The sequence below is a fragment of the Cibotium barometz genome, chromosome 61 (genome assembly GCF_041138505.1).
Source record: "Cibotium barometz isolate CiBa-2024 chromosome 61, ASM4113850v1, whole genome shotgun sequence".
Taxonomy (NCBI): domain Eukaryota; kingdom Viridiplantae; phylum Streptophyta; class Polypodiopsida; order Cyatheales; family Cibotiaceae; genus Cibotium; species Cibotium barometz.
In genome coordinates, this window is record NC_141106.1 from 17134527 (window position 1) to 17156111 (window position 21585).

The window sequence follows — 21585 nt, forward strand, 5'->3', positions numbered from 1 at the left end:
TCATGATAAGCTCTAAGTTGTGTATTGCAGGCTGAGCTAGCACTCCAGCTTTGTTGGGCAATTGGAGAGCATGGAGGTGGTGGCCCATCTTATAAAGATGCAGCAAGAGAGCTCTTTGAGTGTCTTGAGCTACTTCTGTACGAAAATCTCTCATCAAGGTAGTACCTGGCAGCGTTCTTCTGGTTTATTTAAGAAATCTTATTTTTAATTGGAAGTCTTGTTAAATATCAATCACACGGGCTGTGAATTGCTAGTTTTCCTTCAAAATTTCAGTGTCATGTTCACAATTTATACGCTTGATTTGCCTGCTTTCAGAGGAGTAGCAGCACGGGCTCTCGATTCCTCACGTTTAGTAACTGCTGGTGATATTCTTGAGAGAGCTTCTCAAGCTCGTCTGCTTTGTGTTGTTGTGACTGCAATCACCAAGCTCGCCACTTGCCATCGAGAGCTAGGTCCAAGGGCTCATGTGTGTTTGGTAAAGGTTAGCATTATTTGTTAGAAAGCTTGGTATCAGTATGTCGTGTTGTCAGTGCATGGTTCTACCCTGTGTCTTGTTTTCAATCATGGGCAAGGGATTTTTTTATTCAGGTTGCAAGGTCGCATCAGGTCTTAGACAAAGTTGTTTGGAGGCGAGCACGAGACTACCTGGGTCTTATGCACGAGCCTGCCATTTGCTCTTCCATCCTTGGGCCGGCAGCTGGGTATGATCATCATCCTGGAAACATACGGTGGATTGATGCTAATATGAAGGCAGTAACCCATATACCATTTTATTTGCTACAAGACAAAGAAGGTAGTAGTATCCTCAAGTCCTGATGATTATCTTGTGCTATAAAAAAGTTGTCATATATTCTTAAGTGGATTTTTTTATAAAAGAACCTCAGCAAATCACAGCTTTGGCTTATGCTGTATAACTGCAGGTCCTCCATTTCATGACTTTTCTTTGTCAGATCTTTTGGGTCAGGCCTAGAAATGAACCACTAAGATTATTGGAGTGGCTTCAACCCTGTGGCAATGTGTGGCTGCTATGCTTCAGTAATTTGTAGCCGACATACTAGTTGAATTCTCATCGAATGTTGTATTCTTATTGGTTTCGAGTGTTCTGAGCTGATGCAATTCTAGCACCCTGGGCATTTCATTAGCTGAAGGCAATGGTGAGATAGTTGGAAATGGCCTTAACTTCTATTTTCATTGAGGACTTTCTATACTTTCTCAAAAAGAAAGGATATGGTACTCGTGAAGTCAAGGATGTTGGACATGTCATCTCCAGCCCATTTTACTCCATTTTATGCCACTTTTTATCCAGATATTTATCTGATGTAATTAGGGATTTTCCCGTTATTTTCAGCTATTTTATAGCTTAGTTTTAGGCTTTTTTAGGCATTTTACCATTTGTCCAAGTTAGTAGCTTTTTTGCTACTACCGACTGGCTCTACAGATATGTATATAAGCATGGACATTGTTCATTCATAATTCAATTCATATTTCAGTTCTTGGCCCAAGTGTTTGGATCACTGTTGGCTGTCTACTTTCATTGGTTTGATCTCTACTTGCTTCCATGTCATATTCACATATTCTGACAGAGGATAGAGAGGCTCTAATGTTTTTAAGTCCAAGAGAAGCATTCTCTACCAGAGAAGGAATCAATCTGATAGCCTGGCTTCAGCCCTGTGCCAATGCGAATCCCATGGCTTCTCTGCATCAGTAATTTGAAGCCCACATACTAGTTAAATTCTCATCAACTGTTGTATTCTTATTGGTTTTTAGTGTTCTGAGCTGGTGCAATTTAGAGCAAAAGGGTATTGAGAGAAGATGGATGGAAGAGAAGGTTTGCATTAAACTTAGAGGAAAGGCTTAGCATGCATGGAACATATCAATATCTTCATACCCTTCCCCCCGGCCTAGTTAAGGCCCACTGGCCGCCTTCTCTGTGATTTGCCCATGATATCAGCCGCCTTGTTTGCATGTTCTCTGTGTGCTTCGTGTTACTAGTGTTGGTGGTTTCAAGGGTGCCCATTTGCCCCAGCCCCTTTAGATGGGTTGGTGGATGCGTTGTTGTTCAGCTGTGCACTCGATCAATGGTAAGTGACCGTTTTCGACTCACGCTGTTTAATTGCTTGGCAACCATTAGATGTATATGCCAGAGGTTGGAGATTTGTTGCAATTAATATTGTATTATTGATATGATACAATAGATGGCAGAGCCTCACACTCTTGTGTTCTTGTGAAAGGGAGTTTGACGGTGGCTGATTCACAATTATTGAGACAAAGGCTCTATGGTAGGAGAAGCTAGGGGGTAGACTCATAGTGATGACCAACGAACTCTATAGAGCCTTGGGACTGCCCGTGTATCTATATAGACTTACATGCACGGATGGCCATGACATGACTGTGTAAGTTTGCATATTGTACACACTGTATATTTAGCCTATAAAGAACTGCTAAATTCTGTGTAACAATTTCCCCACCTCCTATGGCCAGAGCACTCATCTTGGATCTTGTAAGACATGGTGTCCTAATGCAAAACTACCTGCTCCATGCGAGGATTGTTAAGGGATATTTCTTGTCTTTTTTCTTGCCGATTTTAGGGTTAGGCTTGGTTGATTAGATTAGGAGGTTGACGTGACATGTTCTAGGATTTTGTGATAATTTTGTTTTGTCTTGGCATTATCTTTTGTTTGGAGTGTGGTTGCAATTGATTTTGGTTCGCTCTCAAGTTGGTTGCTACATTTCGTGCCATTTCTCTTGTGTATTCTTGGGGCTTGCATGCGGTTGAATCTATTTTAATGTTTGGTGGGTGTCATATCTTTTTGGTAGAGTTTTCAAGTGATTTGCTTGCTTGAGGCTTATTGTTCACCACTTTGGTTGGTTAACATTACTTTTCAAGCGTGGTTATGCTCATTGTAACTTATCTTTTTGTAACCGTGCAAAGTGCTTAATGATAAAAGAGACATGGGATAACTGAGTTTATAGTTTGTGTAATGCTGGTCATAGGAAAGAATTGTACATAGAGCTAGGAAGACTAGTTTTGGGTCTCCAATTGTAAATGGGCGGTCGGCCATTGTAAAATGAGAGCTCTTGTATATAAGACATTTTATGAAATATGAAAAGGGACAATCCCATTAGTCTCATTTGAGTTTTGCCTCTCTCTCTCTCTCTCTCTCTCTAGAGCTTGTGGATACATGCTTGTGTTGTTGATGCTTGCATGTTTGATTGTGGTTGTGTATGCTTGTAGGGATGGTGATGATCTTGCTTTTTCTCTTCTCTCCCCTCTTGCCTCTTTACCAAGGTCCCTCTTGCATGCATGTGGCATGGAGTGAAGGTTGAGCTTTCCATAGTTCCCTTCTGTTCTTCACCTAGCTCTTGAATCTCCACTTGGGTGACACAAGTAGTGGTGGGGTGAGCCCTTATTAGCGGCCTCACAAAGGGAAGTTAACCCTCATTAGGGTTGGCTAAGTGCACAATCTCCGACTCGATCCTTGCATGTTTTCTTCTCTTCTTATGTCCCTCTCTTGTGTGCAAGGTTGTATGTTAGGATTAACATCTACCGGGGGTAGCACTTAGCTTAGGGTTAGCTAAGTGCACAATCTTCGACTCGATCCTTGCATGTTTTCTTCTCTTCTTATGTCCCTCTCTTTTGTGCAAGGTTGTATGTTAGGATTAACATCTTTGGTGTCGCTACCGGGGATAGCACTTAGCATGCATGTGGCATGGAGTGAAGGTTGAGCTTTCCATAGATCCCTCCTTCTTCCTCTTCACCTAGCTCTTGAATCTCCACTTGGGTGACACAAGTGGTGGTGGGGTGAGCCCCTAGCGGCCTCACAAAGGGGAGTTAACCCTCACTAGGGTTGGCTAAGTGCACAATCTCCGACTCGATCCTTGCATGTTTTCTTCTCTTCTTATGTCCCTCTCTTGTGTGCAAGGTTGTATGTTAGGATTAACATCTCTGGTATTGCTACCGGGGATAGCACTTAGCGTAGGGTCCTCCATTTATTTCATTTACTAGAGTCCTCATTTGGCCCAGTTGGAGTGTAAAAATCTACCGGTTGTTTCCTTGTGTTTGAGCTTGTTGTTTTTTTGTTTGATGGTGTTCATGGAGCTATGGAGGTCAACCGGAGCATTGGAGCATTGAGGTCTTCGCCAAGTACGGGAGACATAAGTAAGTGTTCAATCTTTGTTCTTGACATTCATACGAATTTTGATTTTTTATTCATCTTTCATTAAGTTTGTACCATAGATTAATTATCAAATTAATCTCAATTTGTTAGGTTTCTTTAAGCATTCTAGGTAGCAATAGGTAGCTAGAGACTAGCTCTAGCTCCCTATCAAATAAAAAATCCAAAAAACATTGGGAAGATACCTAAAATCGTAAAAAAAAGAGGAGGAAACAAGGCTAAAATCCCATTTTGGATGTTAAGTTTCATTCATAGGACACGACCATGGCAAATGTGCCACGCTCGTATCATTCCTTCTGGGCAAATCTGGAGAAATCTTATGCAATTAATTTGATAGTTAGCATTAAAAAGATAATATTTATATTAAGCAAGCATAAATTGCATTAAACCAAGAGATACAACTGTACAATCAGAGAATATTGTAGGTGGTAGTTAAACATGTAGCCTTAAATTCTTTGAAAAAATCTTTGGTTCTGAAAGTACCATGGCCGTTACATTTGTGCCACGTACGTTCCTTCCTAGAAGCGTACGCCCATTCCAACGTGCTCCTTTCATTTTTCGTGCCCGTGTCACTTGTGCACGCAAGTGTCATTCTTTTTTGCCCTGGCTCTAGCAAGCGTCGTACAGCCATTTCACTTGTGCCACGCTTGTATCATTTCTCTTTCTGAAGCGTACGCCCATGGGAAGCTTGCCACGTCCGTACCATTTGCCACGCCCATACCTTCTCCATCCAAAAGCGCACGCCCGTTCCTTCTTGAAGCCACGTTCGTGTCTTTTAGGAAGTGTACGCCCGTGCCATCTGCTCCCTAATAAGCGTACGCCGTTCTCTTCTGAAAGCGTATGCCCTTACCATCTCAAAGCGTGCGGCTGTACCAAAAGAAAAAAAACAGACTGCTCATAGGGGTTGTGCACAATAGTTTCACACATTCATGCACCTACATTCGAGTAAATTGGTGTGAAACAGTGCTCTTTTTAACGATGTAAACTCTCTCGAAGCTCCCTAGGATATCATCATGTTTAAGCCCGTGGATGAATTGTTTAAGCAATTGATTGTTGGATAAGTGCTCATGTAGAGCACAGTGAGAGTTCAAATGCTTGAGACGACTAATAAAATCTCTTAACAGACTTATCTTCTTCTCTGTCATCTTTGTGTAACTACTGTGAAGCCACGTTGCTCCCTCACACACAAACTGCATTAAGAATAATCATCAAAGACCAGTAAAGTTTAGACATTCTTCAACTCTCAGGATCTAGCCGATACCAATCACTAGCCTTGCCATCTGGTGTAAGAGTAAAGGCGTTGGTCTTTGCAAGCTCATTCCTCTCACCTAAGGCCTTACAAACTTGATCGAAGACCTTGAGATGTCATCTAGGATCACCCTCTCCATTGAACTTGTGCATGAGCTTTGCAATTTGTGCAGCCATTCCAAATCTACTCCATCCATTATCTCTCATGACTCATCCTATACTTTCAGCCCACTGCTCTCCCCAATGCTTGTGCAAAAAATTAGTTGGGAGGGCTATTGCTAGAAGTATTGGTATAGCAGGGGCAACATGTGGTTCGAAGGAGGGCGCTGCGTAATGGGTGTAATTGCATGAATCTTGGAGAAGTAACATGAGTCCAATGGGGGTCTTACAGAAATTCCCATAGGTGCTAATGACATATGAGCCAAGGGCGCCACTGGTCTAGTCATTTGTGAGGATGTCTCCCTTGCTCGAGGTTGCATTGGCAAAGTAGAGGAAGACATAAGGAATCAAGGATTTTGGGTGAAGGTTCCTCCTTCTTTGGCCCTATCAGATGATATGGATATGTTAACTTGGCCTAGAGCCGTTGTTGTAGGGACTATGGCAATTGTGGTTGCCATAGTTATGACCGAGGGTATGAAACTAATGGACAATCTTATGTGACTTGTCACAGGTGGTGCCATTATGAGTGGTGTAGTACCCAATATCATAGAGTCTAGAATTGTGCTAGCAACATCTTGAGTGGATACCACTCTACACTCTCGGAATGTAAATCCCATGCTAGTGGATTCTTAGAATCTACTATAAGCTTGAGGAACAATAGTAGCAGTTGGGGCTTGGTCCATCATGTAGCTAGACATCACCACATATGTGGGATCAGTAAGACTTATTGAGGGTGTCTCCACCTCACTTAAGGTAGGGCCTCATGCATTTCTTGTCCCAACTTGTGTCACAGGAAGTCGCATGGGGGTGTGGCCTTGGAGCTAACCTCAACTCCCTCATCCCCAAATTAATATATTGCTTGGTTAGGTGCAAAGGTTGCAGTCGAAGCCGAACCTTTGAAGTAATTGTTTATGCAAAAGATCTAGTGTTTATTATTTGAGTGGGGTTTTCTCCCCCATTGTCATGTATCCCTTCCATCGATTCTAAATCAGAGGAGTGTTGCTACTTGTTGAGAGTCTCAGCACACCTATATCTCGTTCCTAGAGAGGGCCCCGAGACAAAGATGGGTTAATAAGAGTCTAATTAGGCCTCTAAATCTGTCTCTAAAACTCACCCACATCATGACCATATCATTGCAGGCTGTTTTAGGACTAGGGGGATGTTTCAAATAGTTTTCCTTTATTTATTTAATTAATTAATATTTATTTTTGCCAAGGTATATCCAAAGTGGATTTTAAGCACTACCGGACATTATTGCGAAAAGAAATAATGCACTTTTTTTCTCACTGACCAGAGGTGGTTTCCTATAGTTAAGGTGGATTCCTTATGTTTAGGGTCTCATATAGGCTGCACCAAAATGATTGCAACGGCCTAAAACCTATAATAGGCAAGTTTGTGCGTATACTTTTTTGAAAAAAACGATTGCCTGCCTAGCCTACCTTTTTTCTTTTTTCTTTCACCTTTTCTTTTTTTAACTTTTTGCTTTTTAGTTTTTTTACTTTTTACTTTTTACTTTTGTAGTTTTCAATTTTTGGTTTTTGGTTTTTAGTTTCACCACAACTACCCAAAAACGGGTGGTCATGGTTTTTGGATTTTTCTAAGATTCCCTTTTTGACTTAACACAGAATTTCTAAGATAACAAAAAAGAATGCAACAAAAACAAGAATATAAAGTAAAATCAAAGTTGTTTTGGGATTTCTTATATACACCTTTCTTTAAAAAACTAAAAATATGATCAATTTAACCATTCACAAGCTCTCAAAATGTAATGTGGCGATGCGATGGGGATATTCCCCTCCAGTGGCGCCACTTATGGGAAGCCCTAGCACAATGGAAAGAATGCATGGATCAACCCAATGTCGTGGGGCTTTGCGAAATCACCCTTGGGAGCACAAACATCTCAATTGAGAAACCAATTTACCATGGCTTAGCACACAAACGCATAGTTGGGGTGTGTCACTCACCTCGAGAAAGCTGGTTGCCTAGGATTCTGGTAGGAGAGGTGCTGTTGCCAACCACAGTCGCACACCCGAAAGCTCCACTCCATTGTGGCTAGCTGCAACTGCCCATCACACTCCAAGGGAAGCTCGACCTTGGCAACGCTAAAGTTCTGAATGGTCCGCCGGTTGTGGCAAAGGGGGAGGTGAATGGTACGGGCGTGGCAAGTAGGTTTTTTTTAAGGGCACCTCGAAGATAGGTTTTGTGCCCTTGGGCTATGCTGCCAGCACCCTATTGCGGGTTTTGTACTAACTGCGTACCCAATTCACCAAATGGAGCAGTTGGTTCTAATTAGGTAATACTGAGGGTGGGACTTCCTTGGGGAGTTTCAAAGCTGGTGACAAGGGAGAACCTCATATAGGAGCGGTTAATGGTTGATTGTTGGGAGTACTCCGATGTAGCCTAACGATGACGAGGGAGGACTAGTGGACTGGTGGCTGTGGTTGGGGGGTCACAGTGTCATCATGAAGCTTTTGCTTCCCTTTGTCCTATGTTGTCTTTGTGGTGGAGGCCACTTTGGGTTTCCATTGAAAGGTGGGTGACTGTGGAGTGACACCAATTGGGAGTTGGTGTCGTTCATGATTTGGGGATCCAAATGTGGTGATTGCCCTCATAGAAATGTTGGGCTTGTAGCAAAGGTTTTGGGATCCACCTGAAGGTTGTTGTTGGGAAAGGCTGAGGTTTTGATGCTGAATAAGAGGATCATGTTGCCCTCGTTCATTTGCTTGTCTTTTAGTTGGTCGTTGAACCATTGTTTATGCCTTAGTTTCTCGACAATCATGCTATATACCGCTAGAAGGCATGTTTTGTTAAGCTTTTCAAGCTTGAAAAGGTGGCATCCTAAGACATCCCCCATGAGTTTCTCTTGTACATCAATGCATAAGCTTGGGAGCAAGAATTCCATCGACATAACTGCTTAATACCATAGGTCAAGCTAAAGGGTGTGGCATTGGTAGCTAGCTGCCTCGTAGGAGGTTCTATAGGCCCAGAGTGTTACCGGTAACTTTTGTTCCCAATCGTTTGCGGTTGGCCTCAACAATTTTGGTGAGGATGGAACACAAAACTTTGTTCGTGCTTTCGGCTTGGCCATTCGCGTGGGGGCAATATGGGGAGGACTTTCTATGAGTGACAAGGAATTCTTGTAAGAGGAATTGGATTACCTCATTAATGAAATGCGTTCCATTGTCGCTCACAAGCTTAAGGGGGCAACCAAAGTGTGTGATGATTGACTCGTATAGGAATTTTTCAATCGATCGCGCATTAGCTTTACGGGTAACCCATTTGGTGCAATAGTCCATGGTAGCGATTATATATCGGGCTTGAGTGTATTTGGCTTGTGGGACTAATGGGCCCAATGAAATCAATGCCCCACTTTTCAAATGGTTGCAACAAGGACACGAGAGGGTTTAGGGGCATGATGTCCTTAAAGCGGGGAATTGCCGCACGTTGACATTCATCGCACTGCTTAACATATTCTGCTGCATCAGCCATTAAGGTGGGCCACCATAACCCAGCTACTATGAGGACTTTGTGTGCAGTGATATATCTACTGCAGAGTGCCCCCCAGCACAGGTAGTGAGCCTGTCTAGAAGAAAGACATATTCATCTTCACGGACACAGCATCTTAGAATCTTGTCCTTCCCCTACCTGTAGAGTTAGCCTACGATGAGTCGGTAGGGGGCTGCCTATTTAATGAGGCATTGAGCACAATCCTTGTTTAGGAGGGGGTCCACTAGTAAGAAATTAGCTAGAAAATGTGCTACCTCCTCGCCCCACTTAGGAATTAGACATAATTGGATTAGGGCGGCATCTGGTAAATCATTCATCAACTCCCACTGGCAGCTTGCCGTTGGGGATTCTTAACATGTGGTCTGCCAAGACATGCTGTGAGCCCTTCCTCAATGTGACCGTGAAGTCAAACTCAAGCAAGATAAGCAGCCACCTGTGCTGGTGATCCTTCATGTTGTACATGGCTTGTTTATACCAAGGTATAGAAGAGCTTGATGGTCTACGAAGAAGATAAATTTGGTCGCACACCAGAAGATAATGGCAAAACTTCTTAACGGTGTAGACCATGACCAACCCTTCTCTTTTTCTTCAGACGTGGTGTAATTTCTCTCGGCATCGTTCAATTGGCGGCGGCGCGGCTGGCAAAGATGATGGGAAAATTGTTCGCCTGGTTATGCCAACACACATCCAACAACAAAAGTGGAGGCATTGATATGGACATGAAAGATAATGTCCTAGTTGGGGGGGACCTTAGAATAGGAGCACTAGCCAAGGCGTTCTTGAGAGTGGTATAAGCTTGTTGGCATTCCTCCGTCCACTCAAAAAGGATCAAGAGTCTGTGAAGAGGTCGAGCTATATTAGCATACATTAAAATGAAACGTCGATAATAGCCAATATGTCCCATATGAAATGCTGGACTCCCTTAAAATTGGTGGGTGGGGGTAGCTCAAGGATGAGCTGCACCTTGCTATCATCCCTACCTGGAGACGATGTGTCCCAGGATAACCCCATGTCTAACCCAAAATTGGCATTTGAGTGGGTTCAATGAAATGTGATATAGCTTGCATCGTTCTAAAACCTTATGTAAACAGTCAAGGTGTGCCTTCCACGAGGACTTAACACAAAGGCCATCCATAAAGACCTCAAGAAATTTCTGAAGAGATTCCTTATAGTCCATGCACATTAGTTGTTGGAAGGTGCCGAGGGCATTAGTCAACCTGAAGGGCATGACATGGTATGCGTAAGTGCCCCATTCTATGGCGAAGGCTATTTTGTGATAATCCTTGGGGTTGATCAACACCTGGTTGAGTCGAAGAATTCATCAATTCCTATGAATCATTCAAGCACATGTTCAGTGAAGGGTAAGGGATAATGATCCCTTATGGTGGCGACATTGACCTTTTTGAGGTCCACGCACACTCTTACCTTCTTCCCATTCTTTTTGGGCACTATCACGATGGGTGCCACCCATTCAGTGTGCTCTATTTTGTAGATGAACCCGGTGTCAATAAGCCTATCGATTTCTTCCCGAACCATCTTGGAATACTTTGGGTTCATAGGATAATCCCTTTGTTTGACTGGTCTTGCTCCATCAACCATCGGAATGGTGTGCTTGACTAATTTGGGAGGTACACCTTTCATATCCGTGTACTTCCAGGCGAAGCAATCCTAGAATTCTGTAAGCAGAGTGATGAGCTCGGTCTCTTCCTCTGTAGAGAGGTTATCTCCAATGTATACTGGCCTCGGGTCTTCGCCCGAGCCTGCCAGGTTAATTTCTTTTACCTTGGCTAGACCATCATATGAGGTCCCTAGGTGTCCTTTGTGGGACCTGGGCTGAGTCATATTGCACAAATCTATCGGCCATCTAAAAGGTCTTGAAGTGTTTGGGCACCTGTTTGGTCTCTTCTACCCTAGCGCTTTCTTCTTCTACTTAGGCTTTTGGCTTCTTTTTCCACCAGTGCTAACTTCTTATTGTGTGCTTTGCACACATAGCAGCAAAGCTTTTTTGGTTCGGGTTTGGGATCAACGGGCTCCATTGGCTTTGGGGTGGCTGTGTGGACTAGAAGGGAGTTATTTGTGAGCTCCTTTTGCCATATTTGGTTGAAGTGGTCAGGTGCTTCAATTTTCCCAACATATTTTAGCCAGTGGGTGTCTAAATCGTCAGGGAAGACATAGCGTTCTGGTGGCACAGGGAATCCATCAGGCTAGAGAGTCTTGTGTGAGCGTGTTTCCCTTTGATGGTTCCGCTTTAATGGCCTGTTCAAGTTCCTGAGTGGCGACATTAGGCATGTATGCAGTGCTAAGTATGTATAGAGATGTGATCTCCTGCCCATCTGTTGTAGCAAACCTTGTTCTTCCCATGTGTCTAGGAAGTATGTCGAGGGAAGCGAGCATATGCATCCAATTCTTAGAGTCTTCTGACTCTGGAAGAGGTGTACATTCCTCGCTATCCTTTTCATCATCTAGTTTCTTGTGGCACGTTTGACACATATGGACTAAATTGGATCTAGTTGTTATTACTGAGTCCTCTGCAACAAAGGGTCTACCACTCATGGGATGTACCTTCCACGTGTGTAGGTTGATATTCATTGTTTGATCTTTCCTTCGAATCTACATGTGGTCGGTATCCCAATCATGGATCATTTTGGTTTCCCTCATGAATGGTCGGTCGCCCAAGGATGCAGTCATATGAAACAGACTAACATCCAAAGTTCATCACCACAAAGGTGTGGCAAAATGTAGTTCCAAGGATTCTGTAATCTAGTTACAACGTTGAGAGGGACCGTGTGGATGAAGTTGTCTCTTACACTCAGCATGTTAATGCTAGTGCTGGGATTAGCTTCACGAGCCTTCCCTGTTGTTCTCGGTCTCAACAAACAATCTTTATACATATGGTCTATTCCACACCCAATGCATAAAGGGGTTAATGCGGAAGCACCTACAGAGGTACTTGCCATCCCTTTCTTGATAGGACACTCAGCCACTCGATGAGGTCCTACGCAATGATAGCATTGCATGGGTGGTCGTTTTGCCATTGTATTCATGTCCTAGCCTTTTAGCATTGGGGCTGCTAAGTACATTGGTGGGTACATCTGGTCACCCTCCATTACGTAGTGGCTTAGGATTTGAGGGTGGACTAGTTGGCTCAAGGGGTTCGTAGTAGGTAGGACCTTCGGGAACTTCCCCTTCTTCAAAGATTTCCATCAGGGTTAGCTGACGAGAACTGGGGGTGGCAAGGGAATTTTGAGTACCCTCATCCCCTTCTTCAAAGATTTCAAAGATTCACGGGCAATGGGGGTTGAGATGGGAGAACTGGGGGTGGCAAGGGAATTTTGAGTACCCTCAGAATTCCTCTTTGGGCCACTTCTCGGTCGTTGAGGTACATTGTGAAGAGCAGGTGCTGGCAAGGCTAGCGGTTGCCTTGGGTTTATAGGCAGGGCTTGAGGTAGAGCGCACGAGCTTGAGCAGCCCTTTGCTGATAGAAGTTCATGACTTTATGATTGCCCCATCTTTGGCAATATGTGCAGCAATAGAGGGTGGAACGGGGTCGCAAATGTGGACACTTCGTGCTGGTATGGTTAGCTCACCAGATCGGGCACCATACTAGCTCCCTCTTTTGGATAGAGATGGGATTGGCCAACCCGATCCTTGCCTTGGTGGTTGGTTCTCCAATGTTGGGTCATTTGCTACATTAATGCAACGGCAAACTGCTCGACTTGCTGTCTAGATGTGGACTCTTTGCTCTTTCCATCAGATTTTGTGCTGGTGGTCTTGAATGAGACTTGTGATGTACCTACATGAAGTTCTCGAGAATGTGTTCCCTTGAAATTGTCCTCGAAGTCCATATCACTCCTGTAGCATTGCTCGAAGGAGGTATGGGCCAAGACATACAATGAATTATGTAGGGGTACGTCATCCAGACCTTCCAGAAATCTCCCTATTAACCTTTCATCATAGAACTTATCTCTGGCAATGTAACGAGAGTGGAGATATCTAACTCTGTTGATATAGTCTCAGATGGTTTTACCATCCCTTTGTCTAACATTGTGCAGCTGCTCCACCGGACTCCATCTGGTACCCTGACGAGAATATCCAACCTTGAAGGCCTCTCAAGACTTCAAAGGTGGCCTTGTCCTCCGCTTTCAAGAACCTAAACCATTGGCCAACTTTACTGTCTAGGGTGAGGCCAAAGGCACTCACCTTAGCTTGATCTTCCACGTGGCCAAAGGCTTCACAGATTTGGTTGAACATCTCCAAGTGTGGGATGGGGTCTCCAGCCCCATCAACTCTAGTGATCAGCTTTGAGATTTTTGTGGGTCTATTCTGCTCTATTCTAGGCCCCGGTGTGCCGGCCGAGCTGGGGTTGGGGGCACCCGCAGCCACCCCCTCCCTATTTCCACGGCTAATCTTAACATTTCTAGTGTCAGCCCTGCCACCACTAGAGCAGGTGTTGGTTGAGGAATGATTGGGGGAGGAGCGGGACCAGGCGGATAATAGACCATTGGAGGTCCTTATCTTATGGGGGTGGGTTAAGTTGTGCCCCTTGTGGTCCCATATGGTACCTAGGGTATGCTCCCTGTGGTGGGTACTGTTGATATACATGTGGACTGGGCTGATGAGACGAGGCCAAGTAGAGTCTTTCTCTCAGATATGATGTTTTCGTTCCTTGGGAAGATGGACCTGGCCCTAGGTTTTGTATGGGTCTTTGGGCCCTAAAGGAATCAACCACCTCTGAGACAGGCATGGCTCTCTAGACTCAAGGTTGAGTCTGGGTCTGATGACTCTCGCTTTGCCTTATTTTTGCTCTAAGATCTAGAGACAGCGTGGGCTCACTTTCTTGCTGATGTTGCATACCTCTCACCCCCTGGATTGTGGCTCTTCCGACAGTGTTACCCAGAATAAAGTTGTGGAGCCTCGAAAGCAAGGCTTCTCTGTGAATGTGTGGGAGAGGTAGGGTCTTGCTCTTGGACAGGTGGTCTGTTCATACATTGAGCTTCGGGTTCTTCTATCTCTCAAGGTCAGGAGTTTCTTATCCCATGCTGGGATGGTCTTCGCTCTCACTGGTGCTATCAAAGATGAGCATCATTTAGCTCCACACGATATTGATTGATGGGTCTGACCTTATGAGCGGTATCACCACCTGAGAGGACGTCACAACTAATGCCATCTAACTTGATGATAACCTGATGATAAGGGGAGTTAGAGCTTTAGATTGTAAGTCTATTGTGTCAGCAGCCACCAACAATCGTAGCACCACCACTTCAAAACCTGTAGCTAAAGGTAATACCTTAGCGGAAATGACTTGGACTGACTTCTCAAAAGCTCTCCAAGAGAAAATGATGACTAGAAAAGTTGTTAATCCAATTCTAGGATTAACAAGATCTACCGCCATTATCTTACATCAAGGAGTCACGGTAGATACACCAAGGGTCATACATTCAAGATATGAAGCAATAGTGTCCAAAGCTACAACTTGTACGGGCGCCCGTAATGGTGTGACGGAGTATTTATGGTGATTCCCGCTTCAAGAGCGTGTGATAGCAAGATAGAATAAAGTCCTAAGTGATGTAATGAGAGTAGTCATTTTAATAGAATTAGGCCTCTTATGAGCCTAAAGTGCCTGGCTAGCCACAGTTTGAGTGAGTGTGAACACTTATGGCCATGTATATAAGTGAATTTCTCTCATAATACAACAAACTCTCCCATTGTGCAATTGAGTCTTGCTCTTGCTAATCCTCTTGCTAATCTCTCTCCCTAATGCATGCTAGTGAGTGTGTGTAAGTGAAGTGAGGTGAGAGGAGGGACGAGGACCTGTAGTAGTGCAAGGCGACGGTGTGGCAATGCTCGCGGCGACGGGAGACGCGGTGGAATTGCTTTCTCAAGGAGTTGTAGAGCTTGGAGACCTCAAGGGTTACGAGCTTGGCCATTGGAAAGATTCTCTCATGACAGTTGTGGTCCACCAGGTAATCTCTTTTTGGATGTATTTCAAGGAGGGTTAGGGTGAGCCATAACAAAAGCTCTGAACGATGTACACATGTACCCAAGGAGAGAGCTTCATTGGTGTTCCATTTGTCATCAAGGACATACCACCAGTGAATGTCCAATCTTGAGGGCTCGTTAATGGTAACTATGGCTTTCGTGGGCACTATGGTCACAAAGCCCGAGATTGCCGAACACGCATATAGGCTATTGCCAACACAGCAAGACCATAACTAGCCTTGCCAACACTACCACAAACACTAGCCCTAGGTCTTATAGCAAATCAAGAAATGGTTGAGCATCCCACGCACAACAACTTCTATCAAAGGGCATGCACAATGCACCTAATGTGCCATTACCTCCACCAGTCTTAAGACTGCAACCAAGGGTGACACCTCTTAATCAGTAAGATTCGAGGAGTCTACTGATTACCAAGAATATGAGGTGGATGATGAACCCATTTGAGACCTCTTTGAGGACCCCACAGAGCTTCATCGTAGTGGATGGGAGAGGGGGAGTCAATCTAGTTGACCAACTTGCCCCATGATGGGAAGGGCGAGGACATTAACGCAACGTGAAGGAGAATGCCTCTTCAATGTTACCATTGTCAAGGTCCCCATCGAGTTTCGAAATGCCTCAAACATGCCACCAACTACTTTTAACCTATGTGACATAGATCATTGGATTAAAGGCTGTCCCCACAAGTCCACATATGGGACCCATCATTATACACCCCTAAACATGATTGGTGTAAGTAATCAAACCCAAAGGTAGATCTTGAACAATTTAGATCCCACACCTTTGAATGCTATCACCCAGCTACAAGCTTGGAAGCAACATGTTCTCGAGCAACAATCTATGTCCTCGGTAGTAGAGTCTAAGAAGAAGAAGGACCATACGAGAAAAAACTTGATTAAGAATGGGAAAAAAGAGAGGCCAAAAAGACAAATCTGGGAATGCCTCAAGACCCAGTCTTCATTAGGGACCCAGATGAGGACTCGGACTCCTTGGGGACACAAGGGGGCTGATTCCAAACTTGGCAGGGAAATACCACCCAAAACTAAGAGCATGGGAAAGGAGACCCCATGGGAACCTGTAATTCTTGAAATTAAATCACATATTCTTGAAGGAGTTCTTTGAGCCATTGCTTGGGTCTGTGCACGGTGGTGCCTTAGTCTTATGTTTTTTTAAATCTTAGAATTAAAAGTTATAGTTTCTTATTTTTTAAAAAAATAATAAGAAGGCAAAATCTTGTAAATAAATCACATAGCAATTTCATTTATGAGGCTAGATAGTAGCTAGAGAATTATTTAATTGATTGGCATAGTTAATGAAAGTGTTGATCCTTAGATTGGATAAAGGAGGCAAGCAGAAGATTTGTGATTCCACACCACAAGCCTATGGAGTCTATCCTTTGTCCAGCTGAAACCATGCCTTTAGATTTTGGGCATTGCAGAATGATATTATTTGTTAAATGCATGATTGATCACCACTTGGAGGTGCCCATAGACACATGGATGTAAAATCACGAGGAGGAAACCAAGAAATAAACTTATGGTCTGGAGGGTAGAGGGTAACACACTATCCTATGGATGTTTGATCAAGAGGAGGAAATTAAGAAACAAACTTATGGTGACGAGGGTAGAGGGTAACACACTATCCTACATGGATGTTTGATCAAGAGGAGGAAATCAAGCAATAAACTTATGGGTGAGGAGGTAGAGGGTAACACAATTCATGGTTTTCTTACCTATTGTCACTTTACAGTGGATATATGCAAAAGGGGAGTAGATCTTCTCAAACATATCTCCTCCCATGTCACTTTACAGTGGATATATGCAAAAGGGGAGTAGATCTTCTCAAACATATCTCCTCCCATGTCACTTTATATTGGATATACGCAAAAGGACTATCCAAGGTAGGAGATCTTCTCAGACAGATATCCTTCCTTGTCAAAAGAAGATAGAAAGAAGCATGACTTGGATTGTTGCCAACTCTTGCAATCTACAAATGAGTTACGGCTTGGTGGTATATCTCCAATAACTCCCAGAGCTTAGGGCATTCTAGGAGGTGATATTCACAAGCTTTAGGTGCATAATTCCACCCAGAGCTTAAGGAATTCCAAGATGTGATATTCACGAGAGTAGTCTGGATAATTCCACATAGGCCAACCTTGTTGCTCCCTTGTAGTTCATCACAGGACGACATGAGTCCTCAACTACCATGGTGGATTCCTTTTCTCAAAAATACAATCTGTTGCCAACAAAAGGTTCATGACAAAATTTAATTAGTCATGGCATTAGCATCCCCAAGAGAAGAACCTCACCTCCAAGCAATCCACCATCATTGAAGCACTTGTTTACTTTATGGAAATCTATTATGATGTCGTGTAGAGGTATTTGTAAAGGGTGGTTGTAAGCTAGAAGTGTGGCCTTTTGTAAGCCTAAAAGCATGTAATTTTTCCCACTTACTAGCTAATTGCACCTAGTTAGCCGAGGAATTTCACATCCTTTTCGGGCACCTTAAAATAAAGTTTGATCAAAAGGTGTACAAATTCATTGTATATGTCTTGCCTCAAATTTTGACATGTGAATAGCAGTCTTAAAATGGTAATAACTTTTTGTTTTAACTCTAATGTCCTTCCCCCTTTGTACACCCCAAATTCATTTGATATAGATCTTAATTGATTTAATGGGCATTTTTTAAATTGATTTTCTATTAATAATATTTTTATTATCTTAATAGTATGAAAAAATATGTCTTATTTTGTACACTTCATATTAAGCACTTAAATTGCTAATTTTTTATGATAGGAGGCTAGGGAGTAATCCTAAGGTTCATTGGATTTTACCTTTAGAGTGTTAGAGGAGTGGTAGATAAAATTTAATCTAAGTTTAGAAATTTGAAAATGGAATGGTAAAGTAATAATATTTTTGTAGATTAAAGTGTTACCCACTTTGAATTTAAGAAAAGTAATTTGGTTTAGTTTAAGTGTGATCCTATGTGGTTGTTGTGACACATCATGGACATCATGAACATGTATCATACCATATCATCGCTAAGCTCCTCTCCTCCTACTCACCTTCCTAATTGCACCACTGTCATGACATTCTACGACCTCATGTATGATGACATGGCATGCCACCACGTCATATCAAATAAATAAGTATTTTTGAACATTATATATATATACATATTATAACTAATTTTAGTAAAATTAATAATTATAAAAGAATATTATTATCTATTCATATATACTTATCTTTAATAAATAATTAATATAGAAAATATGTATTATATTTATTAAAAATATAAAATAAGAATACAATATAAAACATCTTCCTGATTAAACATGGGACATTAATCATCTTCTTCATTAAGGGGCATGAAATGTATTTATATTGATCTAAAATAAGATACACATGCATCGAAGCTTAAAGACATCTTCTTGATTAAAAATAGGAGGCACAAATCATATTTGTATTGAGCTTGACGATTATTAGAATACAAACTCAAGAAATGCATAGTCATCAAATTGAGTTTAGTGGTATGTAATCTTAGATTTTGTAATTTGCAGATGTTGCTTTGTTTTCTCTATTTGATTTCATAGCTTTGTAATCTATAGATTTCATTAATGGTGGATAACAAAAAAATTTCAAATCATATCCTTGCCTTTCTAATAGAGTCAACTTAAAGAAAACCTTTCAACATGTTAATACACTAACCACCTATGTAGCTAAATCACTTAATGGCTTTGATTTTCCAGTATTATTCTACTTCATTGTCATGTTCTAGACATGTTCAATCACCTCTATAACCTTTTAGGAATAGAAATTATAAACATATTACTAGAGATTATGGTCTAATGTATGAGTGTGCTTCATGGATGCTATTAGCATTCTTATATCTACTATATAGTAGTGGTTGCCTACTCTTTTACTATAAAGCATTCTTATGTCTATTATTGGAGATTATGGTCTAATGGATGAGTGTGCTTCATGGATGCTATTATCGGTTTTATATCATAGTAGTGGTTGCCTACTCTTTTACTATAAAAGCATTCTTATGTCTGCTATATAGCAATAGTATCTACTTTTTTGTGATTGCTACATATCATTCTTCTTATGTCCACTATATGACTGCTATATAGCATCCATAGAAACTATATATAATTCTTCTTATATCTACTGTGTGACTGCTATATATCATTTTTCTTTTGTCTACTGTGTGACTGCTATATATCATTTTTCTTATGTCTACTGTGTGACTGCTATATATCATTCTTTTTATGTCTACTGTGTGACTGCTATATATCATTCTTCTTATGTCTACTGTGTGACTGCTATATATCATTCTTCTTATGTCTACTGTGTGACTGCTATATATCATTCTTCTTATGTCTACTATATGACTACTATATATCATTCTTTCTATGTCTACTATATGATTGCTCTATATCATTCTTTTAATGTCTACTATACTGCTATATAGCATCCATAGAAACCCTATGTCAATTGTAATCTACATAACTTTAAAAAAATAATTGCTTTGTGAAACATGAAAAAGCTCTTTAAAAAAATTAAAAGTTGTCACTAAACACTTAAATTTACAAGATTGGAATGAAATCATATCACCACATCAAAAATAGCTTTGAAAAAAAGCATAGTTTTTATTCATAATTATGATAATGAGAGAGCACCAATAGCTCAAGGCATGAAGGCACCCACCAGATCATAGCAAAGATGTCCTTGGACAGGTCCATATAAAATCGCCATACAAAATGGCCTTCAAACATGTTTGTAAGCACTTTCTACACAAAATAAAGATGTTAAATGTATAAATATCCAACACTTCAGATTGTGCCAATGATCATGTAGATGGCACATTAGTAGTGAATTGGTCTGAGGCACAAGGGGGAGGTTAGTTTTATAAGGACAACTCCTCAATCTACTTGATTTGGTTACTAGAATCTATAATCTATGCAAGTTTTATAACTGAAATATAAGGGATCTCAACTCTTTTTTTCATATTTCTAGCAAAAAAAACACTAAACTATCATTTTTTAAAAGTATAGGGCTCACGGGTTGGTTTGAGCTACCAATGCCACTGGGATGGTTTTCTTGCCAAGAACAACCATCTTGCTATCTAGGACATTGGGACAATTAGATGGCAAGTTGGCAAAGAAAATCATCCAATGTACTGGCTAGCTAGGATATAAATTAGCTAGCTAGGTTAGCTTATTGAGAAATCTAGTCAATTGGCTATCTTTGCTCCATATTAATCTATGCTATATATAGTAATCTAAGAGAAGCTCTTAAAAAGTTATATGAGGTAGTATTAAGTAGAATCTCACTTCTACAATTGCAAGGCCAAGTGAGTGACCTTCTTAACAAAAATGAATACAAGCTGCAAATTATATCACAAACTTTGATACTCATTTTTTAGACAATCAAGATACTATGTTGGCAAGAAATGCTTTTTAGGACCCACCATAAATTTATCCCACTAATATGTAATAACTCGAGTAACAAGATCCCTGTTGGTTGTGATGCAACCAATCTTACACCACAGGCAAGCCTCACCAAGTAGATGGCTAGTGGGTGGCTAGCATGGCCTTGTCATTTTTAGACCTTTGAGGTTTTTATAAAAAATGGTAGACAATGGAACATGGTGCTGAAGATGCCATGGGGAATACGAGAAACCCACTATTTAGTGTATTGGATTTATTTCTAAATTTAAAATAAACATAATCACTAGTACTTGACTTTGAGTCATGATCATGGAACCGACCTCTTTGCTACATTGAATGCATAGTAAATTTCAAGCGCATCAAAATTGAATTATGCATGAGCAAGTTGCCTTTAGAGAGCTATGAAGTTTGAAAGACTAACACAAGGCTATAGGTAGGTATCTAGCAAAAAGCAAAAAGCAAAAAGCAAGAGTGGCAGTGATGTGTTGGCCTACCTCCATGGCAATTAGAGTAGAGCTCACACTATGATACATATGCCATTTGCCACCGGTGTAAATGGTGGTAGCTTAAATGCTAATTTACATGCTAATTGAGAAAAAAATCGAGCACAACACAAGTCAAAAGATTTAATGTGCTTACTTTCCATGGGTTGACCCTTGCCCATTTGCTCTACAGAGTCCATACCGCAATGCCCTTCACTCGGTCTCAAACATAGGGACATTGGAGTCCACTCCCATAGAGGAGGCTTTTGCCTCTGCACAACCTCTAGATACCTCTTCCCAACATAGGGACATTGGAGTACACTCCCATAGAGGGGAGGATTTTTGCCTCTACACAACCTCTAGATACCTCTTCCCAAGGTCTCTTTGAAAACCATGTGAGTGTGTCCCTATACATGCACACAACACAAGGATGATAAGTGCAAAAAAGTGTGACTCTTATATTTGAGCAAGATTGGAATGAAATCATATCACCACATCAAAAATAGCTTTGAAAAAAAGAATAGTTTTTATTCATAATTATGATAATGAGAGAGCACCAATAGCT

The 21585-nt window shown here is 41.6% G+C and overlaps 1 protein-coding gene across 2 annotated transcripts in view; it reads left to right on the forward strand.

Annotated features, from left to right (window-relative positions):
* The window catches only part of LOC147604614 (AP-5 complex subunit zeta-1), a 17306-nt gene extending 15813 nt beyond the window's left edge, over positions 1-1493 (forward strand). Inside the window, exons 13-16 of one of the 2 annotated variants that reach the window (XM_086794483.1) lie at positions 31-158; positions 316-481; positions 589-796; positions 921-1493. In XM_086794483.1, coding sequence (XP_086650609.1) covers positions 31-158; positions 316-481; positions 589-796; positions 921-970 — 552 coding nt within the window. In that variant the 3' untranslated portion in view covers positions 971-1493. The remainder of the gene's footprint in view (positions 1-30; positions 159-315; positions 482-588; positions 797-920) is intronic. The other variant, XM_086794485.1, reaches the window with a different exon arrangement.
* Positions 1494-21585: the final 20092 nt, after the last annotated feature.